This window comes from Maylandia zebra, linkage group LG14, assembly GCF_041146795.1.
Source record: "Maylandia zebra isolate NMK-2024a linkage group LG14, Mzebra_GT3a, whole genome shotgun sequence".
Classification (NCBI taxonomy): Eukaryota; Metazoa; Chordata; class Actinopteri; order Cichliformes; family Cichlidae; genus Maylandia; species Maylandia zebra.
Window position 1 is genome coordinate 30285244 of NC_135180.1, and position 26845 is coordinate 30312088.

Here is a 26845-nt window from a genome sequence, read left to right on the forward strand (position 1 = left end):
CCAGACAAACTGTTTTAGATGGACCCGGAAATTTGTGTTTTACACATCTAAGAACATAAAGAAACAGACACGTCAAGATGTGTGGTATGAATAAAACACTTAGATATTACACTTACAAATGAGAGTTTCTGAGACTGTGTTGTATTTCCTAACTATAGCATGCATCATTAATGCGCTGTAATGGTTGCGCTGTTGCTGTTTTCTTCATTACCCTTCATTATTTCTCAAGGACTCCCGCACAGATTAAACCTCAGTCTACCGGGGTTTATACAAGCACGAGGGCAGGTGTTTGTGAACACGCGTGTGTAAGTGCGTGAGTGTCTGTTGTTTGTGTGCACTTGTCACCCCGTTTTCTCATTTCTGAACTGGAATAATGAGTCCAGATGAGCTCAGCAGTGCAGCTCATCCTGACTCCCCACCTGGCTTGCTCCTTTTGGCCCATCCCTTTATTAGCTCCCCCCCTCATGCTGGACACAACAGCAACAGCTTGGTAACCCTCCTCCTCTCTTCAACACTCGCACCTTTCCCAACTCAATTTTCCTGCTAATTACCTTGTTGTACGAGTACCAACTGCTACCTAACGATTCACTTAATTGCAGAAGTGGTACATTAGATGATATCAAAGGACCTTTTTAAAAGTCATCCAATCCCATTCCAAGCGGCATTTAGAACCAACCCAAGACATCTGTTTCATTTCAGTGTCATTTGCATTTTTAAAGGTTAAAACCGAACAAAGCTGCAAAGGTATACATCTAAAACTCATTTTTTTTGTCTTCATTTATATGTGGTGCCTTTCCCCTGATGATTACATACAGTTAATACACAAGTAGACATGTCAGAGGGCCTATATCACAGTTGGCACTCAATTAAAAGTGATATGTGCTAGTTTCAGGTGGATGTAGTTTGCGTCAAGCACCTGAAAAGATTGGGCTAGTTAACGTTTTCCTTGGGATCCTATTGCCCCAGGTGTGCCTTGTCACACTTACATATACACAGATACTCGCAGTGCTAGCAATTTATGCAGCAGCGATGGCTGCAGCTTGCATTTCTGACACAGGCTTCACAATGATTTATGAACCTGCTCATTGACCTAGTTTATCCTGAAAAGAGAAAAGGGGCACATTCTCTTATATGCAGTATATCCCATATTGCTGGCCTGGAGTCAGTTTTGAAGAGGAGTAAGATTACAAGGCAGGCTGCTCCGATACCCTCTAGGCAACACATTTACAAGTTCTCTTATCTTCTGAAGTACAGGACAGTGAACAACAGCTATAATGAAATCTCTCCCAAATGCAGCAGAGTGATGTCTGGGCATTATCCCCACACTCTGCACATGCACCATGGAGCTAGATAACACAAAGCAGTCCATGTTCTTGTCCATCTATTTGTGCTCAACATCCAACACTTAAAGGAGACAAGGTTGCAGACCTAAGCCCAGTAAAGGCACAAGTGCCCCTGCCCACTCGGGCCCACATTAATAATGCATTGGCACCTCTTGGAGGGCTCTTCCCCCTTTGCCTCTTCACTCCACATTTCCTCCTCTAAAAGAGAGAGTGGTGAGTCCGGCCCAGCTTGATGCCTGGCATGCAGCAGCGCCACTCTGTTCAGTGGACACAGAGTTCAATCTGTTTCAGAACTGCAATTCAATTATCTCACCAGGGTCCTGTTCAACCACTCGTGAATGGAAGGGGGGCAAAGGCGCGTTCAATACAATGGAGGGGGAGATCGAGGCAGGGGATGGGGGAGGATTGGGGGGGTTACAAGACATATCATAAACACAAATCCAGTTCAACATGGATATAGATTTAAGACTTTTTCTTGTGAGATTAGCTTTGGCTTTACAATCACTGGACGGATGTCAGGACCTGATAAAGCTAATCACTGCTGTAAAGCGAATGCAGAGGGATTTAGCACATCGCCCCCCCTTCTGCCCCCGCAGTCCCCTGAAGACCTGGCTGTGAAAGAAAACTGAGAAAGCCCAGGGCCCAAAACAGACCAGGCATGGAGCGTGCCGCAAAGTGCCCCTCCCTCTTCTTCAGGCTCTATGATACCCTTATCTCAGTAAAAATGAAACACACAGAGGAAATACGCTGCAAAATGGGCACATTTTTTTTTTTTTATCACGGAGGTTAAATTTCTAATCATCACTTTGTAGATGTCAACAAATACCTAAAGTTTACTGGAAAGGAACATAATTATTTGGTCATCTAATCACATTTAAAAGACCAAAAATAGTCTATATTTAAAAGACGGAAAAAGATAGTGTGCTCTAACCATGACAAAAGTACAATAGCAAAAGACTCTGGAGCTCTGCACTGTTTCGGACCATTTTGGTACCTTAAGCCAGATACTTGATTAGCTCAGAAAGAAATGCTGCCAATTAGCTTCAGGAAATTCTTCCTCAAGATGCTCAGGAATACCTACAGTATTATTAAAATTGAAACAAATAATTAATGTCTCCATATAACACATTACCTGAATATTTAAACATCTTTTTCCTTCTCCTCACCTTTTCCATTTTCTTCAACATGCCTCTGAGGGCTTTGATCTCCTACTATTAAAATAATTTAAATCAAAATTACCCTACTTTAACAAAAAGTCACATTTGTGCACCATCACACTGTAATCAAGTAGCACAGTGAATGACTGTCAAACAGAGCCTTTTCCTGCACCCACACTCCATCTTTGTCAGGCCACCATTGCCGTCATTCTCAAACTGCTATGCCTCATACAGGCTCCGGCCAGTATGCTGTCACTATAATGAATACTGAAGTGTTCAGCTTATTTCACGTTTTCATAATTGGTCCTTGTTAAGTGTTTTACAGCAGAGCTAAAATAAACCAAACTCCAATTAGAAGTCTTCACTGTAATTTAAAAAGTAAAGACCTCAAAGTACTGAGTGAAAAATTCAGTGTATTTGTTTTTTTAGCCAGCAGTGTTGTCTTATGATGGTGTATTGTATAGATTACTTTACACCATTCTTTTGTTATACCTTGTATAGTGTATGGAGCTACACAAACATGTCCAGTTCTGTACACTTGTTTGTTGCCCGTATGCTGAACCCTACTCTCAAACCTGGCATCACTGTTAATACCCATCAGATGTGCGCTATACATATTTCTTCACCTAGCTCTGCTCTTCCCTCCTGCCCTAGTGACCCCTCACCCTTCACCTTTAAGCCATTCAAGTAGTCAATGCCTCTATTCAACCCCCTCTGCTCCTCAGTCCATATTACATGAGAAAGAGGGAGAGCGAGACCATGAGAAAGAGAGAGAGAGAGAGAATACTGAAGAAGAAAGGCTAAGAAACCGTGTTAGAAGGAAAAAAATAAAATAATCGAGAGGGTTCATCAATTTTTCATGAATTTTCATTTAGAGTGGGAGAGGCCTCTTACAGCAATCGATAGATCAAGCTGCTGTCACACAGTTAGCACCTGGGGGCCACTGGAAGGCCCTCGGGAAGGCAGGGCAGTGGATCAGAAGCAGAGACCAACCCCCTCCAACCCATTTCCTAAGGATCAAAAACTAACTATGAATTTTACTGTCATCACCTCAGAAATACAATTACAGGCAGAGGATGTTGTTCCTGCTCTCTTTTGTCTATAAATCTAAAACATTTGATTTCCAATTTTTGCTTGTTTTATGTTGTCTAAGGAGTCCAGCTCAACATTTTGAGAGACTGTCTAAAGTTTGTCACTTTCATGATAAGAATTCTCCTCTTCCACAACATAAGGACATAGGGACTTTCCCCTCCACCTTATGGGCATTTTGAGGTGCCTGGGAGTGGCTGTATAGGAAGCCCATCCTGAGACTGCTGGGGGGTAGGCTCATCTTCAAAGGTAATTCGATACACAGCTCAGGTTATGCCTGTCACCATTCACCAACAGACTTCAGAAGGCCTGTGCTAAATGTCCATCACAAACTGTGCTTGTCATTCGACCCCCACTCACCTGCGAGAGAGCCATGTCAGCCATGCCATCATGTTCCCATCATAAAGCCTCCCAGCAGCTTTACGTACATACTCCAACCCATACACACAACATCAATATATATCCCTTGGGCTTGGATCACATTTATCAAGTGCATGGAAGAAAAAACTCATTATCCAAAACTCCGACCAATATTCCACAATGTGAGGTCGTAATAGGGTTTAAGTGGCTCTTTTAGACCAGCAGGAAATTAGTATTGTTTGTAAATGGAGAAGAAAAATGAAATTAACTAAAAATAGTGCCAGAAATTGTTGACTTGTTTACTTTAAGTACCTACAGTAGAGACGCTTGATTAGATCAAAAATGTATTCTGAATGTGCTGAATGCAAATCCAGTCTTTCCATCAGTAAGCAGTGAGATCAGGATTTCTCTTTATCTGTCCTTATAAATTACATAATGTGAGCAGAATCATTTTGAACTCCAGCAAAGAGGAGAAGAGACTCTTGACTTACATGCTACTTCCAAAGATGCATTGCGGCTCACAGCTTCTCCCAGGTAGTTCCGGGCCACGCAGACATAGGCTCCCTCATCTGGTTTGCTCCGCCGTCCATGAACGATGCGCAGGAAGAAAAGTGAGCCGGTGGGCAGCAGCATACGGTGGGAACGTGGGTCATCTTTGTCTGTTTCCACCCGCTCTCCATCCTTGTACCACTCCACTGTCGGGGTTGGCCGCCCCTCTGCTTTACAGTTGAGAGTGGCGGGCTCCCCTTTGGATACGATCAGGTCAGAGGGATGCTCCACAATCCGGGGTGGGGAGTCCTCCTGGCGCAGACGGGATCCTGAGGAAAAAAAAGGATGTTTTATGTTCAGTGATGTTATTATATAAGCTTTATAAAGTTAAGAACCTCTTTCATAACAAACAATAGAAAAATAGTGGGAATATGGGGTTTTAATTAATAAACACAACTCATAGCAACAAAATAAATAAGTTGTCTGGGTCGGGAAGACCGACCTCTGCCCAGAGCAAAAACTATGAGGTGTGGCTCTGAAGCGGTCTCCAAGGTATCAATTGACAACTTTTACTCTTAAAGAAGAAAAACATATAAACAGGTGGCACAGTGAAAGCACATATAAACAGTGTTGTTTCTCAGCAAAGGGGTCCAGGGTGAACCCACTGGTCAGCTGTGGCCTTTATGTGTGGGGTTTTTACCCAGTGCCCACTGGGTACCTACTGCCTTTTACCTCCCACAGTCAAAAGAAATGCATAATAGGTTAACTGGGGATTTTGTCTGTAAGTGTGAATGTCTCGTGAATGATTGTCTGCTTCCATGCTCTGGCCATTTATATTGACTGGCGACCTGTCAAGAATGCATTCTGCCTCTTGCTCCTGACAGCTGGGATAAGCTCCAGTGCCCATGTGACCTTGGATTGGAAAAGCGATTAAGAAAATTGATGGACATATATAATTCAATGTTAAGTATCCCATAAAAAACAAACAAATAGTAACAACTAGGAAAAGAAACTCTGGTAATCCACTTTTTCAAATAAAAAGTAAACTCAAGTTAATATATACTGGAAAAGAAGGACAACAGAACTTCTACTTTCTGTGTAATGAACCAATATCCACTGCGATCCACTGTGTTCTACTGAGTTGATTTGGCAGCCTATACATAATTTACAAATGCAGTTACTACTCACTAAGCGACATCTAAAACCATCAAGCTATAATTCAACTCAACAGCAATAGGTATATACAAAAAACCCACCCAAAACAGCTAATCTGGCTACATGTATCCACATTTAAACCCCCCCAATTTTGATTCACATTGTTCAAAAACCAGGTGACAAAAGCAGTTGTTTTTGCTATTTTTCTTGCTGCCTGGACCCAAATAGCAGAGGTAAGTGCCTTTATATATCTGACTTGGGATGGAAGCTTGTAATAAAAGCCTATTAAAGCTTTTAATAACCATAACAGGTTAGTCAAAAAAAAATTCTATCTGCTCTTCTCAGCCCATGCAAGAGCTTGAGAGTAATGGAACTTACAGGCAAACAGTGAATGAAGGCATACAGTTAGCTTACATTAGAATTACACACATAGACCCACATTATGCTGTTTATCTGCCCTCTATATTTGGTTTTCAGAAAAAGTCAGGAAAAGTGGGAGTTCACTATGCAAAAAGCAGGCATGTGATGTGAATATGAATGTTGGGGTCCAGACTAATGTCAAATGCTAATCCCCTGTGGTTGAAAACCTTGGCCCACTCCTTTTCATTAGAGCTTACAGTGGGTAAGCTTTTGGAGCCTGGCAGTTAAGATAATGCTCCCCGAGTCAGAGTGCGCAGTGTGTCTGTGACCAGGTCTTACCCATGGTGATAAGAGGCTGTAGGCCACACAAACGCACGCACACACTCTTATATCAAGGAAGCCATGGGAACCATGCAACAATCAAACAGTCTGATCCAGCAATCAAAGACACAGCAAAGGGAATGGGGAATGAGGCACAGTTTTCCAACAACCCTTTTTTCTTTTGAACCATTCAATACCTCATCAATAACTCTGCTTCAGTTGACAGCTAAATGTTAACCACTCAGTGTTGCCTTAAGTTAAGAGCTCAGCTCTTTGTCTTAAAATGAGCTGTTGCAGGTGTGCATGTGATTGAGCAGAGTTGATGATTGTGCCCTTCCCTGGGGGCAGTACAGTGGGGTAATAGAATGATGCCTGCTGCACAGAAGTGCAGTATACCACATAGGCCTTTGTGCTTATGTAAGGGGTAATTTGAACACAGGATGCAAGCATAACAGCGGTGGTTTCAGCTCTTTGTTTGGCTGGGTTTTGCACATCCCACCACCCGTTACACTTCAACCTCCCAGGGGAAACCAGGACAAGCTGTACCGAGGTCTTTTCTCCTCATGAGTCTACAGGCAAAGGGACACGAGCCAGCAGAAACCTGCTGGTCAGCATAAAATCCACTTCAAAGACCAAGTGTGGTGGATGTGTGTGCATATGTACACACAAACACACACAAAACACACAGATTTAGTCTGGAAATGTGCACTAGTCCACAAAATGTCAGGAATCAGGGATCAGATAGGGACATATTGACCCCTGAACAGGAGGCAGTCTGTTCTCTCTTCTTGCTAATTTGGGCTAATTCCCTCCATTTCCCTGTCATTGATTAGTGATCAGGCCTGGTGTCTTGCACTAACTGGTGCCACAGACAGCGATCTGTAGTAGAGGGGTAGGTAATATTCTGTCCCCAGAGTCCATGATCTAATCTCATTGGTATTATGTGGAAAACTGAAGAAGTATAGCTGGTGTTTGGAACAAAAATCTAAGGTATTTTTCTTGCTATCTTTTTCACCAAAAGTAGGGAACAATAACCTAGCCAGCAGCCAATTTTCCTGTCACAGAGAGGGCAAAGAGCAAGTTTGTATTCTGGCAATAAGTGACTTAATAGATTAAGCAGTAATTAACACTGTGACATTGATAAATGGAGGGCAAGATAAAGGACAGTCATGTAGGCCCCCTTCTCACTCAGATCCAGTGTCAAACGCACATTTATTCTTATCTCATTGGAGCATCTGCTTCCCCAATAATCCACAAATCGTGCAGTGGCTTTCCGCTAAGGCCAATGGACATGACTAAACTGCAGTGACTCTATTCGATTTCTATCAGTCTAATTTCTTTGAATCCAATTTGTATTCCAATCTACTGCTTTCTAATCACTTAAACCTTGAGTCTCCATCTGGTCTCCTCTTTCCTGTGGAAATGAACACAGCAGATGCCTCTACAATTGTCCTTTCACTGCCAAAAAAAGCTAAGCTGGGTGCACAGAAGGCCAGACGTGACTGGTCAGTGTCCTTCCTGAGTCAGGTGTAGAGGTTAAAAGCACATCCATATGCTGTGGAATATGGTTTGAAAATGACCCATTAATCTCAATACTGAAAAACTTCAACACATAAACCTTGTGAGCAGTTTCACTTTGAAAAGTGCAAAGAAAATATTTGCACAAGCTTAAGCGAGTGTATCTACTACAGCCCTCATGTGGCTTCCATGAATGTCCCTGAATGTGCACTGTCCAAAAATATCAAATTAAAAAACTTTATATACATTCCCACTGTTGAGCCATCAGACCTAACTCCTCACAGGAGCGAAAGTCAATTTTCAGCTTCCTATTGGGCCCCTTTTCCCACTCTCTTTACGGTAAATGGGCTTTCTGTTGCCCTTTTAATGTGATCATTGGTGCTGTGCAATCAAGTGCTCTCTGAGCTGAGGCGAGTGCACTTCACTGGGTCTCAGGGCACACGCTCCAATCAAAATGCCGTGTTTCCCCCTGTCTGCAATAATACCGCCATTACTTTTCACCACTGCTGTGCAGTCATCCACTTTTGGAAAAAAGTAGGAACCACAGAACAAACAAACAAGCACACAGACAGGGAATTAAATCAGAGAGGGATTACTGAACCAGAAGCTGATTCTTTTCTGCCTTTTTTCTTCCCGTCTACTTATGTCAGCTTCACTGAAATGGATGCAATTTCGCTGTGCTGTTATCCAAGAAATGTGCAGTATTTGAGCACCCGCTTTTCTCCCGCTATAGTGTTTCAACCAATATGTGACGTTAGCATTGAAATATAACTGAAAAACATATAGGTTAAACAAGATAAGATGGGTAACATTTGTCCTTTAAATCCGAGATAAAAAGCTGCTTAACTACAACTCATTCTCCTGCATTACCACTGACCACACACCTAGAACTGGTCTTTTCTGTTATCTTTGTCACATATTTATTCATGTGTGCAACAGAAGGCCAGGCCTTTGATGATCTTTTTGTAATTATTTTTATTAGCTCCCAGGAGAAATTCTCCCACCAACCAAATCAATACACACACCAGTCACAGGAAGAGCACTGAAGGAAGGGCTCCCCAAAGAGATATTAATTATTCTACCAACAGATGCATGCTAATCAGAGGTAACCAATGGCAACCCCAGACCAAGGCAAAAAGTTTTGGTCACCAAAGCGCCATAAAACATCAAACAGAAAAAACCAAGGTCCGGGCCAGGAATGCAGTAATATTATAATGTGGAAAAGGCCGAGGTATTTCGGGCAGAAAGTGCTGAAACCCAGTGGACTGAGTGAATATAAAAGTGTCCAAAAAAAAAAAAAAAAGAAAACCTCAAAGAATTTTCAGAGTGAATGAATTATGCATTAGATCCATGTTGTCCAATCTGAAGTATACCCTCCCTCTGCCTCCCACTTCTCCCAACTCTCTCCACTTCTCTTCAACCTCCCACTCGATCTCCTTCTCTCTATGCATCTCCGCCTCTACCTCCCCATATCCCTCTGTCCATTTCACTTGCTCCCTGTCCTGTTACATGCTGTCCTCACTGTGAGGGTGACTGAGTCATATCCGTCATGTCATCAAAGGGGAAATACGATAAAGCAGCAGGGGGAAACTGGTGATGGTGAAAGACGGATGTTACTGGCCCTCTACGCCTCAGCACCGGCCCTGCCGTGACACTTCCAAGCAGCCCGTTCTGCACCCGAAATTCATCTTCTTTATGCCAAGCTGTCAGTGGCGTCACAGCGCATGAGCGCCAGTATACTCCAATACCAGACAAACAGCCCATCTCAGTGAGGTGTCACTGGAGACATCCTGCTGTATCTGCTGGAGCCCAGCCCAGTCCAGCGCATCCGGCCAGCCACTCGATACAGCAGAATCCTCAAACTGAAGACACACAGAGTGAAATGAAGAGTGTTCACAGGTGCAGAGCAGATTCCTCCGCTTCATCTTCTGTTTCAAGAGAGGGAGGGGTTTCAACTAGGTAACTGGCTCACATGATGGAGTCTGTTCCACCTCAGTGCTCCGCATACTGCTCCTCTCTTCTCCTGCTAGGATCCATACTTTGAAAGCAAACACAGGGGTAATTCTATGAGCTGCTCCCAACCCCTCAATGCATCCATGCTTGCCTCTAACAAATATCAGATAGAATTCCATTCTGAGTGTATTTCAGGCAATGTCGAGGTGGGGTCAAATTGACTTTGCATCCATGTATTTACTCTCTCCCCCATGCAGATGGAATATATAAATAGATAACTGTGGGAAACAGAATATCTGATTTTACTGCAAAGGGCTGATTCACATTGCTTGTATTTCAAGGAGTTTCAACCTTGTTTTCCCCCATTCTTACTCTCCACCCTACTATGAGTATCCATGCACAGAAAAGGCGATGTTATCACTTTTCAGCACTTGCCTCGTCTCAAAAGAGCGGAGATCGCTGACTTGCAACAAGATACTAAAGGAGGAAGAGCAGGATAACGTAAAAACAGTTAAGACTGCTTTATTGTAAAGGGAAAAGTGTTGACAAGCGTGCTGCTTCCTCTCTTTGTATGGACTGATTAGTACAAGGAGTACAGTGCTAGTTCTGTGGGGCTGTCAGGCCACTGGTAGGGATACTAAACTGCGTGATGCAGATTAAATGATTTCCGATTCCTGGGCCAGTGAAGCGTGTAGCTCACTGCGCCACCCCACCTTTTTCAAACCTCTCTTTTTTCCTGCAGATCCTTTTGAAGAGCCTCTGCTCTAGCATTTGACTGTTGGCCTTTGCTTTGCACCATGACAGTAACCTTGATATTAAAGTTGTGTGCTTGGAAACTCAACGATTTCAATTCCAGCCCAGTCTCCCCTTCCTATTCCACTACAAAGAATCCCTTACAGTTAAGGTAATGTTCACTTGCTCCAGTCATGCAATGATCATCAGTAATAAGCAATCGTAATAGAGTCCAATTTTCTTTGGTCATTTTAATCTCTGTAAATGTTCTACAAATTAGATAAGAAAGCAGCAGTGTTTAGATCTATCTTTTCATGGTATATCGTGTGTGCAGAGTGCGTGTAATTGTAAAGACAGCTGACTCAAAATCACTTTCAGGTGTTAACAGAAATTAAAAAATATAGATTTTGATCAAATGTGGAGGGGGATAGAGAAGGGTGTAGGTGACACATGGTGTTGAGCTGTGACTGTGTGACTTTGCAGTAAGTGGACTGACTAATCCTAAATAGACTTATTTAGCTGCCTACAGTTAGGCTGGGAGATACTGACACACTTTTCATAAAGCACTCAAAATAATAAGCTATTCAAATAATAGAAACCTTAATTTAACTTAAATTTAGCTGTGGAGTTTTTCAGGAGAAAACAAAAAAAAGAGACTAAACAGAAAGGCCAAAACCAGGACTGATGTGTTCAGAAACAGTATCTCTCTGCTATCTAACCACAAGCATTTCATTCAGCTGAGTCCTCTTCAGGATGAGCATATGTATGTCACACAGAGACATCAGGTAGTCAGAAGGTAAATAACTAACCTGAGCCTCCTATGTAAGCGCACAAACAAAAAATAAGTATTTTCTCAAAACGAATGATATTATTTCACAGGACAGAGGTCAAACCCAAAATGTTTTTAAGAGGATTTCTTACCCAAGTTGTAAAAAAAGCAAGGAAATATAAAAACTCATTGGTCCTCCCTGCATGTCAAGCACTCCAGTGGTCCTTAGATAAGCTTAACTCCAGATGGAAACATGAAAAATAAGAGCTATAACCACACCATCCAACCGATAAACTCAGAAAGCAAAGCACCGGCTCTGATACTTCCTTTTTTAAGGTGCAGCCAAGCAAGTCAGAATAAGATTTATTAAATTTTTATACCACAAGACATTTAGTGTGGTCTTGCTTTGGGATACAGGGTCAAGGGTGCCAGCAGTAAGTGGAAGAGGACTCATTCAGTTTATTGAGGCCCATGTATCCACGCTAACACAAAACAAGACTTTGATGGTTATTAATAGTGTTTCCAAAACACATTTACCCGCACACTCCTACAGCAGTTCATAATTCTGGAGCTGGCTCTGTGTTGCATAGCCTCTCAGTGACAAATGCCCGGGAGCAGCTATGCAGAAAAAAAAATCACCACCATCCTGGAAGTGAAAGTGGAGAGTTCAAATGTTCAAGGATGTGATTAGGGCTTTTGTCCTCTTCACCGAAACGGTTGTGACACTTGGCTGATGCCACGTTCCACACTGAAACTTCAACCACAAAGCCAGTCTCACCAGGAGTCATTATATACAGTAAATCAACTCGCCCCGGGTCATGGTGACTAGGTTTACAAAGCAGTGGGGTGCCATTTTTTTCTTTTCCCAGCAAGGACACGACAAGAACAGGTTCCTACAGTACTGACAGAGAGAGATGCGTGCATTTTTCATTTGTGCATCATCAAAGTGATAGCCTCTGCTCTGAAACACTACTCTAATGAGGTGATGGTCTATAGTCTGGAGTCTTTGTATTTCTAAAGGTTTTTATCCTCCAGTTAGCTTCAGGTAAGAAAAGCTGGATAGCTGTCATGGCTAGGTGATCCATAGACCGAGCAGGAGATGAAGACGGTGGAACAAGACACTTATTCAGTGGCTCCACCACTCTGAGCAGCATTACAGCTGTGCTGGACTACTGCTGCGCGTGATGGATGTGTGCTTGAGTGTCGTACTCTGGCTGTCCATCTTCATATGTCTTGCACTGCGAGACAGCTCATGCATTTTTATCACCAGACCTGACCTCATCTTTAAAACACTGGTGAGATACTCAGCTCAGGCACAACTGTCACACAAAGTCTTAACAATGAAGAACAAGAGAGTATGTTTTGTTTTTTGGCTTAAAACGTCAAAAATTAAAAACACATACATCCCTCCAATGTTAAGATAAGATAAGATAAGATAGAACTTTATTAATCCCTCGGGTGGGTTCCTCTGGGAAATTCGATTTCCAAAAAAGCACAGCACCGACAGAAGTTACAGAGTTATACACACACACATATATATAAATACAGAGACAATATAAATAAAATATACGAAGGGGATAAATAGAATAAATAGGAATAAAAATAAAAATACAAGTGAATTGCACATTTCAAGTATTGAGTCTATTGCACCGTTGACTATTTACAAAAGTATTGCACAAAAGGTATTGTACAGTGAGGTGAAGAGGCACTACAGCTTAGTTGTTCCCTCCTTTGTCCTCCTGTCTCCCCTCCCTCTCCCCACCAGAGAGGAGTTAAACAGTTTGATGGCGTGTGGGACAAAGGAGTTTTTAAGTCTGTTAGTTCTTGTCTTTGGGAGAAGCAACCTGTCACTGAACAGACTCTTCTGATTGTTTATGGCCGTGTGCAGAGGATGTCTGGCATTGTCCATAATGTCCATCAGTTTCTTTAATGTCCTTTTCTCTGCCACTGTCACCAGAGTGTCCAGCTTCATGCCGACCACAGAGCTAGCCCTCCTGATCAGTTTCTCCAGCCTGGATGAGTCCTTCTTTGCTGTGCTGCTCCCCCAGCACACCACAGCATAGAAAAGTACTCCAGCAACCACCGACTGGTAAAACATCCTCAGGAGCTTCCTGCAGATGTTAAAAGACCTCAGCCTCCTGAGGAAGTACAGTCGGCTTTGGGCTTTTTCATACAGGTGCTCTGTGTTGCATGACCAGTCCAGTTTATTGTCCACCCACAGCCCGAGGTACTTGTACTTGTTGACCACCTCCACCTCCACCTCCTCCCCCCTCTATCTGAACCGTTGTAATTGTGCATTATTTCTTCTTGCTTTATCCTCCTGCAATCACTTTATGTTTGCCAGTATAGATCTGTATGGTCTGTAAGTTTACGGTGGATTTGTGTATCTGTGTTTGTTTGTGTAGGGGGCTTTATCCTAAAAGCATGGATTATACAGTTCCATGTACTTCCATGAGTCACTCAACCTTGACATCCCTTCCTCCTATCTGAAGGTTGCTGCGAGACAGCCAAACAGAGGGCAGGGTGAGGGCAACGGGACACAGAGTAAATAAATGCTTTCCCCAAAAACATTTCAGTGCAGCTTGGAACATGAAAACACAGATAAGACAAACACTCAGTCCCTTCCATGTTCACATCACTACCGGCTTCTGTTATACTCAGTCCTTATGTCATGTTGTTTTGCCGTGCTCTTACGACAGTTACATTTTTCCTGATAGGACTGCTCATCAACTCCACAGTGTAAATGAGTAACACATCCTGCACATCCTGATTTATATAACGGCACCTTTATTTACTGCTGGCCCCCTTACAACTTTTAATCTGCTGTTTGCGAAACAAAGACGATGACAGAACAGACTGAGGCTTATATCTGTGCTCTGGGGCCCAGGCGGTAAGCACAGGTGTGTATTCTATAAGTACAGGTGTGTGAGACAGGTGAAGGCCCTTACCACTTGTTTTACCTGCTTTAGTTATCTCTAGTCATCATATCACTCCTCCCCCACCCCAACCTAAACACACTCCCACTTTATGCTCCTATCACAGGTGTACAATAAACTCCTCATTGTTTGAATTCCACCCTCATTGACACCGCCACTGATGGGATACCTGAGCAATGACAGTATGTGTGTACGTGAGATACAGGGGAAGAGCAAGACTGTGGGAAGATCTGAAAATATATATTGTGGGAGGAAAGACACTAGCTGTCTACCTAACAGTGTTAAACCTCTACTTGGTCCTGTTGTAATCTCTCAGTTATTTTGTCTTTTTCTCTGTGCAATTCCGCTCTGTAAATGTCAGGGGTATGCTTGACTGGGGCTTAATAAAGCGGAGGTAAAACAGGGAAAAGTGGCATTACCTTCCCTCCATTTTGCTGGTCTTAGAGGAAAACCAGCCATGTGCATTGTCTGAAGCTGACATTTTCTCTCCCACATCTGCACCATGAAACTGCAAAGACACTACCTATCGTGTTTCAAGAATTTAAAACAGCTGTGAATCCTCTTATATCTCAGTGATCACACGGCATTATTTTTGTGATTTAAAAGAATTATGGAGAGCTCAAACTTTACTCTATCACGTGTTGAATGTGTGAAGTGATCGCTGTTGAAACACGAACCACTGAGCAGCCAGACTTGGCTGTTAAAACATCATAGGAGATGACATGACAACGTTACCGGCCAAGTAACACTTATCACTTAAATGGCACAAAAGGATCAGGAAGCTGATTTTTACTGGACAAGTGCTCACCGCATCCCATTTCCTCGTTCCCTATTCTGTCACTTTGTATTATGATTACCAGCTTCAGTCTTGTTGTCTTAACTCATTTTTGATGTTAATCAGAGAATAAACAGTAGCGCTTCATGGCGAAGAGCAAGGCGACTTCCTTGACAGTGATGAGACTATGGGAGACAGTAGAGAGGGGACTTTCCTGTACATTTGAGATGAAGGTTCACCATTACAGCAACACCATTCCAGCAAATGAACCGCAATTACAATAACACTGCCTAAACACTGCCAGCTCGAGCAGAACAATCACATTTGGGGCACGAATCGCAATGGCTCTTACACAATGACCTCAGCCTGCCTCATCATTCACCTAGACTATTTTAATCTGGGCTTACTTTCCATTATAGGCCAGCACTATAAACCTCTCTCATTTAATCATAACCATTAACAGAGTTGTTAGTTTGCAGTGTTCTTCGGTAATAAAGCATCAGCCTTGCAATTTATATTTAAAAGATTGTATTGTTAAACCACTCTTCTCTCAGTTTTTAGATTTGATTGCACCCATTCTGTCCCTCCTCCTTTCCATAACACACGCACACGCGCGCTCTCCTGGTTTGAGTTTCTCTTGACTCAGCATTAGTGAAGCCCCAACCCCGCTGGTGAATCAAAAACTACACACTATCCACAGAAACGACCCCATCCCCAAGCGGCCATCTAAACAGCCTCCTTGACCTATTTAAGTTGGTCCTTATTTCAGCACCTCTTGGTGTATCACCCAGGATGAATGTGATGTCACCAGCTCCTACATCAGACACAGGCATGCAGGAGATCTCAAAATAGCAAAGGGTCAGGAGTGCATGTCCACTATGCAAAGCATGTTCTAAACCAGCTTCAAAAGCAACACAGCAGAGTTTGTAAGATAACAAAAACAGCTGCAGACATGTGTATTCCAGAAAGTATATCCTACTGCAGTGGGCCTTTTCATACAAAAAACCCCCACACACTGTGGTAAAACTGTTTTCAGATGCACAACTTGTCTCGGGTCACTAAATGTCTTCCAACTCTGGCCAACAACAGCCAACACACATCCACTTTCTCCACCTATTCCCTCCCAGTATCAGTCCTCTCCTGCACACTAGCAGTATTAATCACAGCACACTAAACAGTGACTGACGCCATTCACAAGTCTTGGCTTTGTTGGCTATGCAGCCCAGTGAATGCAACTCCAGGCCTTTTTGTCTGCCCAAGTGGACTCTTAGTGGAAGCTCCTCCCTCTCCATGGACCCTAAGATTACCTCTTAAAAGGCTGGGTGATGGGTGAGTTCTGCTGGGATGGAATAGGAGAGCAAGACAGAGGGGGGAGGAGGGTGACAGGCAAATGATTGGGAAGATCCACTGCTCCCTGGGAGATGTGCTCTCTCTCTCTCTGTCCAGCTAGCAATGCCATCAGCTACTGCTTAGCAACCAGTGGCTGAACAGAGTAAAAAACACCAAAAAAGGCCAAGGGGAAAAAAATTCAATTCCCAGAAGAAAGGAGACTTGATTTGCAAACTACTAAACGTGGACACTGAACTAAGACGCTTCAGAACCAAAACTTGCAGCTGTGAGGAACAAAAGCGTGGGTTGACAGGCAAAAGAAAAGAAAAAATGGGACCTTACAGACTCTTGCATTCAGGGGCAACAAAAAAAACTGGTTCACATATGGATAAGCTGAGCAAACAATGCAATACAAACATATGTGTGAATCATCACTCACGTATGATAATATAATGACCCAGCACGAGACTCGTCAGAAGTATTCTTTTCTCATTCTTTGATTATAAGCCTCTGATTGTCTGTGCAGACAGTGTGCAAGACCACTGAAAAAAAGGTGTGTCCTTTTCAAAAGAAGCACTAAAATGAAAGCAGACCACGGAATTTGAAGGTAATACATCTTAATACCGATTATCGTTTCGCCAGTCACAGGTTGGACCCATTCCAATCACGATTTCCGTCACCTAAGCTGTCCTATTTTGATGATTGCTGTGAGTCATTACATTAACTCTCTAGCTGAAGCTGTTTTAATTCCTCTATTAAACTAGTTCCCTTGTAGGCCAGAGAATCCTGAGAAGCATGTAATATAAAGATGCTGACTGGGCACTCAGTGGTAGACTGGATCAAGAGGGCAGGAGCTTTTGGCTGCAGAAATGAATCAATCTTGTCTGTAATCCACATCATCATTAAACATTAATCAAACAAATGGAAATAATAAACTGTGGCACTGTTCCAGATTTGGTTTAGGTCAGCTTACACCACAATGCACAACCACAGCTCTGAAAACCTAAAGCACAGAAACCACGCCATGTAGTGCAGAGTGCAGACACTGAGTATTGTACAATCATAGCATATATAAGAAGCAGGCCAATGACCCCCAAATTTACAGAGCAGAACTAGGCTACTGTCTGTTTTATACAGCACTACTTCCATTTATACCACATCGAATCTCATATGTTTGATACGTTCTGTATTTTCCTTTTCCAAAAGGGTCTCTCTCACCTCTGCAATGGAAATACCTGTAGCCGCTGTGACAGAACCTGGAAATCATTTATATTCAGCTTTCTCTAAAACCTGTGTCACAGTCAGAAGTGTTTCAAAACACATTTAAAGTGTTCTGTCATGGTATGAGCTATGGTTCTATATTATATTGAACAGCTTTTTCTCATCTGTTGCATATAAAAAGAAAATACACCTAATCTTTGCTCCGATTTTAGCCTCTTGGGAGGAGCTTTTTTGTTGGTTTTAAGCATTTCTTCGTTTTTTTTTTGCTTCGACTTTAGTGGATGAAAAAAGAGAAGAAAATGAAAAATAAGCACTGAGGAGATGTAAATTCATTTAAATAAAAACTCCACAAGCTCGTCATGTTATCACCCAAAAGCCAATGCTGATGGCGACTTATTATTATTATAATAATTAAACTGTAAAATAAATGAGAAACAAAATTGGCTTTAAACTGGGTGTTGCACGGCAGGGACTTGCGGAGTCAGGGAAGAACAGAACATTATAATATATTTAAGGAGTTTTACACAACAACGCGTTTAGTAACTTACCATCAACTTGAAAATACAGTAGTCCACTGACAAGGATGAACGCTAGCGGACCCATACTAGCATATTAACCATCCACGGCGGGCGCGTAAATCCTCGATTTCACTACAGAAAGAAAGATGTCCAAAATGACAATCAAGTCAATTCCGTGTTTCTAGGAGTTATGGATGGGCCCTATTTACTGACAAAAGCCAGTGTTAAGGTCCAACAGAGAGGATCCATTTAAAGTAGTAGTTTACCCGGAGCAGAGCGGGATGTAAATACACAGCGAACCTTGAATCCAAACTCTCGGTCTTTGGATATTATCCCTGCTTGCCCCGTGAGTTCCTCTGCAGTCTCTGCTGTTTGACAAGATGACCTACTGTACACGCTGTAACGAACAGAGTCTGAAAGAAAGGTAATTTAAGTCCACACTGGAAAACACAGCATAGTATCTATACTTCTCCGCTCGTTATCGGGTCCTTGAGACGCGTCTCTGGCACCTTTCAAATCTTCAGCGACGTCTCCATAGTTGGAGAGACGACTCGGCAGCAAACCAAACTTCAGCTATCATGCATTTCCAGAAAGTTGTGTTATTGTAGCGAGAAGCAGCTCCCGAAAGACCCATGTGCTCAGCGCTGTGAATGTACAGTCATTCTACAGTTCAACATCCTCCTCTCTTTCTGCCTTTGGGTTTCAACAGCGCGGCCGCTAGGAGCGCACGGTCTCTGCGCACAGCCCGCAGCCCACCACACTGAAGCTCGACGCACTCGCACAAAACAAGGATCGGTTCGCGAAATCAGGAGCGAGACGAAGAGAGAGCAGCCTAGTGGTTTGAGAACGAGGAGAGTTTGGATGTCAGCCCGAATCTCTCTTAAGTTGTGATAATCAAGATAAGCATTTCAAGCAGAGAGAGAGAAAGAGGGAGGATAATAAAGCCATAAAACCACTTTACACATATTTGAATGTTTACACATTAGGAGTTTAACTTTTTATACGTTTACAGCCTCAAGTGCAGTCATTGTTCACCACAGGGCTGGATGTTGGAGAACAATGTTATCTTAAGACATCAAGGAGTTTAAGCATCTTATTTACTGAAACATTTCCTAGTGGGGCCAACAACTACATCTGCACAGGCAACAGCGGTAAAAGGGTGGAAAACGAAAACAGGATAACATAAGAATCACGTTATTTTATGAATGGAATTCATTCATCATATGATAAAGCTGCTAATCAATATATTCCATATTTGAACGCAGGCAAATTACACTTGCTGGGAAATTATAAGCTGAATAGCATGAGGATATTAATCCATTGAGATACTGAAGCAGAATTGTAAATATGATCTTTGTCAGAAATCAATGACTGATTGACCGAGGCCCTGCCCCAGGATGAGGAGAGGAGCAGCTCTGCATACCAACAAATAAATACACAAATGTCTTTTTAAGGGCGAGATATGCAGACGCACACACGGAATGCAGAGAACAACATTACTGCAGTCCAATTTTAATCATGGCCAAATCATGATTGGAAACAACAAGGAGGACCAGAGATGTGCTGATGGTCAGAGATAGAGGGGAGGTTCGTGTATGTGGTCTGAACTACCGCGCAGCAGCCTTCTGCATGTTTCCGTACAGGGTTTATTACGGGGGAGCTATGAACTGTGAGCTCCCCCTACTGGTGTCAGCTATGGCTACCTTCTTGTTACCATGCTCTCTTTTTTTTAATACCGGCCTACGAAGCCGTATACAGCCATGGTACAGCATATGGAGACCCAACAGGAGTGTGACGGATATAAGAAAACTTGGAGACTGCGTGCATTGCTGTGTTATATCAAGTAGATGAATTCACATGATTTGATAAATGCCACACCTAAGGGGCAATTTCAGCACGCAAATCTCAAATCTTCTATGTTAGGAAATAACAAGCCGAATGCACTGTTTTACATCAAAAAGTTATGATTACGCTGACAAACTGTTTTCCAAAATTTGTACCAAAGTATTATCATTTCATTTCCCCAGTCAGTATATTGTGTAATTCAAACGACTTTCAGAAAGCAAAAATGGCACAAAGCAATAAATAAGCATGCTTGCAAATTAAAGAATACAGCTCTGGGCACGCCAGTGTAAAAAGATGGAACGCACAATCTAACAAGTTGGTGCTTTGTTTCTCCTCTGAATGGACGCAACATTAGCAGAAGTGTGGGCTGAAAGGCTTGGATTTCTCATTTTGTGATTTACATCAAAGTCAGCCATACAACAAAGCCCAACATATGTGCCCCCAAGATGTGTTTGAAAGCCCTGCTCTCCCACTAAAAACAATATACAGGCTAAGGCACATGATCGAATAGCTGTGGCAGAAGGAAACACTTCCACCGCCTTTAATGATAGCTTTGACTGCTCACGGCCACTTTTTTCTTCTGTTTGTTTGTTGAGCTACATGTCGAAGCTTGCCCTGTAAAGGCCTTACGGGGAACTGCGACATGCTGTAAGTTTGCTAGCTGGCTCTCGTTGCAGGGAGCATTGTCAGCTGGCCAGACACAGTGATTTGTCTTCATATTTTAATATGTTTGTGAGCTGCATGCAAATGCTGTCTTCTCAGTGTCTCTCCAGTGTCCTAGATTCTAGCAAATGCATGCAGCCACAAACAGACACACAAAGAGGCAAACAGAAATTTATTGTGTCATCAGTGTTGCTGAGGGTTGAAGGCAAATAAAAGAGAGGAGAGGGAGAAAAAAGGGAACTGGAGAAAGGTCATTTACGAAAAAGAAAAGCCCACTTCAAACATAAACAATGGAGTGTATGGCTTCATTGATGGAAAAGTAAGTAGAGTGTAATTCTCCCCCAAGCCCAGCCTTTTATTCCCCACTCTCAATCACTTTATCTGTAGCACAAGCAGTGATATTTTGTGGCTTTCTAAATATCAGCTCAAAGTGGATTTATTTTAATTAAACTGGAGGCTGTGTTTACTCAGGACAAGGCATGTTACATAAAAATGAGTTTGGGGGGCATACGCAACGGACTGATAACTCACGGACACCAGGATACAAGCTTATGCTTCATTCCACTGCTGGAAGTACATTACAAATCTTTCATTAGGGTGACATTTATAATATTACTGACAAACAAGGTTTGCTTGGGTTGATTAGTTCTTTCATTTCAAAAACTGAAAGCTTGCAGATGAGGTGTAACCACAAACAAATGAGGCTGACGTCAGTGGGGAGAAAGCAAATCAGGAGCAGCGGTTTGGAACGAGTGCATTAAAAACGCAGGACTCCAATATATTAAAAGCATGCAAGTGCACCTTATTTTCCACAAAGAGACAACATATATATGAATTTACCACCAGATGCTGAAATGAATCATTTGTTTTGACCTAAACTAATTTCTGTCATGTTTTTGTGTGCAATTATGTGTTTTTAATTAAATCAAAACTAATAATCAATCAGATAATTACCCATTAATGTCCCCAGAACATCTGCTCATTGACGGATCCATGGGTGGAGCCATTCATTGGGACGGTTGACCTACATTCATCCATCCTCGTCTACTTGTCAAATGACATGGCATTAATTGGTCAAGTCCACTTACTTTTATGGCAAATATAAGTATTCAAAATATTAGTTTGCAAATCAATACAACAACTGACATGATCAGCCTACATATGAAATGCTCCACCCTTTAATTATTGCAGTTTTTTTCTCACTAAGAATTGTCCATGATGAGGCTCAGGTTATACTAAAGTGCTGCGAACACAAAGTGCTACAGTGTGGTTGTTTTCTGCAGATAAAAGCATGGCTGAGAATCAATAGCGGGTCCCCAAGTGGACCGAGTGATATCTACGAGATGATCAGGAGTGTGTACAACAGCATCTGCGGACTCTGGGGGTTTGTAGGCTACACGTTCCAGCAGAGGTATTTGCAACACTTTAATTGCATGTAACTGTGGCGTAATCCAAATGCAAACTATGAATCACATGCAGACAGTGACAAAGTGTGTAGTTTCATCAGAAGTGCTTCTCCTGCGTGTCCGAGGGAGAAAAAGAAAAGTGTTTTTAATTGTGCGCCAGGTCAGAGGTTCAGGTAGCAACATCACTCATGATCAGATCAGAGTGGTATTTGGGGAGCTCTTAGCTGGATATCTTTCATGGCTGAGTATCCCCTTACTGGGTTTGGGTCTCTGCGTGGGGATGATTAGGAGCTGGAGGTGGGAGGAGGTGGTGTGCAGAGGATGGTGGGGTGGGGGGTTTGATGTGTGGAGGGGTGATTAATGTAGATGTCAGTAGTGGCCCTTCCTCCTATGCTCCCTACCCAGCATCCGTAATGACACCTGGGGAAGGCAGAATGGGCCTACCTGCAGCCCAGGCTCCCTCAGCAGGGCATGATTCTTCCCCATGATCCTCCTCTGTCAGCAGTCCTGTCACCCAGCTCGGATCAGGCCCTTATTAATGGGCCTCTATGTCAAACATAGATATTAAGCTGTGCTCCGCTTCGCACTAGCCTTGGCAATAACGCCCACACGGGCACACAAACACACACACACACACACACACACACACATTCCTATACAATCCAGTGACAGACATAAACACACACGGCAGAGTGTGGCACAGGCAGAACTCGCAAACACATCACCACATGTGCATTAACATTCGCTGAAATATTACTTCCTTCTTTAGCAACTTTTTCTGATTTTGTTTCAGCGTGACAAAGAGTCCATAGATCTATTAGATATCACTGTTTCCCTCCTCTCCTTCTACTCTTTAATACACACAGCCCAATATCACATTAAGCCTAAAAAGTGACAAACCTTTCACTATGATGTATCGTCCAACAATGCAAATCACTCTAGTCACCAGTGAATAAGACCCATGCAGTTTTAAAAAGGTCACACTGAATGGCTACTGAGTACAGATTCTGTAAAATCTCTGTCTAGAAATGAGGCCAGCTAAAAGCAAATACCCCTCAAATATTGGCTAAGACTAAACTAGGGCTGCTTTTGCAATCTAGACTTGCTTCTTTAATAAGGTACATGAACCGGGGAGACATTTATAGGTATCCAAATTTTGGGTTTATTCGGGACAATAAAATGTTTAATGGAAGTCAGCATGACACCAGTTAAAACCTGTACTCTCTGATACTCCCTGAGAGAAGCTAAGTAAGGGGCCAGACAGATGGAGAGAGTATGGAGGATATGACACTTGAGCTCAGTGTAGAGAGAGTCTTCCATCAGCAGGACATAAACCTTGCATGTAATGCATCGTCTGTTCTTCCTCTGTGTTCACTGAAAGGTACAGGAAGCGAGATAGGGGAACCCTATCAAATGTTGGAAAATTGAAGTAGAAGATTAACTGTACAGGCGTTCTTTCTTTTAACATCTACTTCAGCTCCACAGTTTGCTGACTTTCTTATTTTCATGTGACTAAAAAGGTCATCAGTTTGTGATTTTGGTTGCAAGTTTTAATGTGGTACTTACAAGGGAATCACCTTTTCATAGTCATACATAAACTTTTTATTAAATTCTATTTAAAAAAAAATACTGGAATCTCTATGTTATTAACTCTGAAGTTCATGTCAAGTTCTGTGGCCAAAATATATATTTAAAAGATGAAGTGATTTATTTTTTAATCTGAACATTGCTATTTACATCATATTACAAATTTTGGATACGAGTGGATTCAAACAAACAAAACCAGAAGGCGGACACATCAACGGAGAGTCTGAGGAAGCTCTCCCTCAAATGCTGAGCATCACACACACTTTTGTGCATTCTGGTTGAATTTAATGCAACTACTTCTACATTTACAGCATCTACTTATGCTAAAAATGTCTTTATTTATGTATTATGATCTCAGCTAAGTAAACATATACACATTCTGTCCTCTGCCTGTATTATTTGGGGAATTAAACTCTTTAAGTGTAAATGTGTTAATTATTTTCAAGTATTTTACTAAAAATATTTTACTAGATTACGAGCTGAGATGTGTTTCACTACATTGTTTCCAATTAAACTACCTAGATGTATAAAGTGGATAAAATTTACTTATCCTTAAAAATGAAAAGCATCCAATTAAGCATTCAATCAAACATGTGTTAGGAATTGAGATATATATGATGCAAACACTGGATATTAGCCTATTGTGAATGGAACCCATTGCCAATAACCAAATATCTTTGTGACAAACATCAATAAAGATATTTGGTGTTTTTAAAATCCAATATAATGGCCAATATTGTTGGGTTTTGTTTTGTTTTTTAGATGATTTTAGATTTCTCCTATCTCTCATTTATTTTTTAAATTTTCATTTATCAGTATACCAATACTTAATATTGGCATATATTGCCAATGCCCCGGCCCCACCACCTGACATTACAATTACTAATGACGGAGATACAAATCTTAACAAGTCACATTTGAGCAATAGCACCGACTGCCGTAGGACTCTGGAGCTTTTTTTTTAAAATTCATATCTACACACCCATACTTCACACATGTGTGGTAAAAACTACAGATACCTATGATACCAAGAAATTGTTGCTTTCAGTTGCCCTTTTATTTGTGGCCAAGACGAACTATCAATGATGCAAACGAGGATTTGTGAACATTTCTTAGGAAAATATCATGGGCTACTTAATTGAGGTTTTTGATGCCGCCAGGGTTAAAATGACCAATTGAAACAGGGTACAGAGTCACATAGTTCATCTAATACCTCCTGGCCGAAAGGTTGTCTATGTGCCATAATGTGCATGAGGACAAACTGAAAACAGACAAGCTGGAGAAGCTTCCAGTGTCACACCAACAAGAGTTGAACAGACTCAGCACACTGCTGGAGGCAGAGAAAGAAAAAAACTTAACGAACAACCAGCAGAAAGACAAGGACTGTTTAGAGACTGAGAATCAATCCAGTGCCTGCCAGGAAGAGGTAAAAACCCTGAAAGAGCTGCTCAGGGAGAAGGACAGTAAAGTACTAGAACTCAACAAGGAGATGGAGAGCCTCTCTGCAGGGCTAACTGAAAACCTTCAAAAATAGCAGGCCAAAATGTAACGCTCTGGAGAAGAGCCTGAGAAAGGAGGTGACAGAGAGGAAAAACCATAGGAGGAGAAGGCGACTTTGGAGAAGTAAAATAAGAAAAAAACTGTTGGATGAGAAGAAAGCGCTTAACAAGGTAAAGAAAAAAGAAAAGTAGGTAATCAAAAACACGGGAGAAATAAAAAAAATAAAAAATAAATAACTGAAGGATGGAAATAAAGAGCTGATAAAGAAGAATAAGGAATTTGTCATGGATAAGTAAAATAAGCAGAACTTGAAGAGGTAAAGGAAAAAAAACAGGAGAAAAAGAACACAGGACAGGGATAGATCAAGAATATCCGATCAAGTGCAGAAAGAACTGGCAGAGGAGCAGAAAGAAAGAGAGAAAAAGAAAAATTAACCTTATGATGTAAATCAAACAAAGGCAAGTCGCAAAGAAAGAATTAAATAGCACAGAAGACTGAAAGACATGGAGGAGACAAAAAAAACAGAAGTGAAAAAAATCTGTGCTGTGAAGTGGATTATTATTTGTACAGATTTCGTTTAGGACGAACTTTATGTAGTAAAATGTTTTGTCTTGGGGTTTTTCTTTTGCTGTTTTTTTTAACTGTTCAATATTCATCCATCCACATCACACTTGCAGGTTTCAGATCACCAATGTAGTTTTAATATCCGACAAAGATAACACAAGAAAATACAAAATGTAGTTTTTAAGTGATGATTTTTATTAAGGGGAAAAAAGTTATCAAAACCTACCTGGCTCTGTGTGAACAAGTAATTGCCCCCTAAACCTAATAACTGGTTGTGCCATCCCTGACAGCAAGAACTGCAATCAAACATTTGTGATAAGTCTTTCACAACACTGTGAAGGAATTTTGGCCCACTATTCTTTGCATAATTGCCAGTTTAGGGTCATTCCAAAGCATCGCTATTGAATTTAATTCCAGATTTTAACTAGGCCACTCTAAAACCTTCATTTTGTTTTTGTTCATTTTCCTTTATTTACTTTTTAGCCATTCAGAGGTGGACTTGTTGGTGTGTTTCATTGTACTTCTGCATAAAGAAAGCATGCTTGAGCTTCAGGGCACGACCTGATGCAGAATTCATCAGTTACAGCAAGTTGTCCAGGTTCTGAAGCAGTCCAAGATCATCACACTACCACTACCATATTTGACTGCTGGTATGATGCTCTTTTTATAAAATGCTGTGTTAGTTTTATGGCAGATATAGCAGGCCTGCAATTCTTTAGATATTGTTCTCGGTTCTTTTGTGAATTTCTGGATGTGTCATTGATGTCCTCTTGAAGAAATTTTTATAGGCCAGCAACTCTTGGAAAGGTCTTCTACTGTGTCTCCATTTGTGGATAATTGCTCTTGAACTCATGGACATTACCAGGTGATGGGTTTTCTCTTTTTTAATGCTCTGCCAAGCCTTTACTGCAGCGACTTTCAATTGTTGTTTGCTTGTGGGTTTTTCTGTCCAAAGTTTAGTCTTCAACAGACCAGGTGACTGACTTGGCCATTCAAGAATTTTCCACTTTTTGGCATAATTAACTCCTGGGTTACTTTGGCTGAATGTTTTGGTTCATAGTTCATCTGTATTATGAAATGCTGCCCAATCAGTTTGACTGCATTTAGCTGGATTTGGGCAGACAGTATGTCTCTGAACACCTCAGAATTCAGCTGGCTGCTTCTGTCCTGTGTCACATCATCAATAAACACTAGTGTCACAGTGTCATTGGCAGCCATGTATGCCAAAGCCATTACACTGTCTCCGCCGTGTTTT

General features: G+C 41.8%; 1 protein-coding gene across 10 annotated transcripts in view; it reads right to left on the minus strand.

Annotated features, from left to right (window-relative positions):
* The window catches only part of robo2 (roundabout, axon guidance receptor, homolog 2 (Drosophila)), a 260051-nt gene that overhangs the window by 135227 nt on the left and 97979 nt on the right, over positions 1 to 26845 (minus strand). For 9 of the 10 annotated variants that reach the window (XM_076873332.1, XM_004558245.4, XM_004558249.4 and 6 more), the window contains exon 2: positions 4441 to 4767. In XM_076873332.1, coding sequence (XP_076729447.1) covers positions 4441 to 4767 — 327 coding nt within the window. Of the gene's footprint in view, positions 1 to 4440; positions 4768 to 18055; positions 18158 to 18291; positions 18802 to 26845 lie in introns of those variants that run through there. The other variant, XM_004558248.4, reaches the window with a different exon arrangement.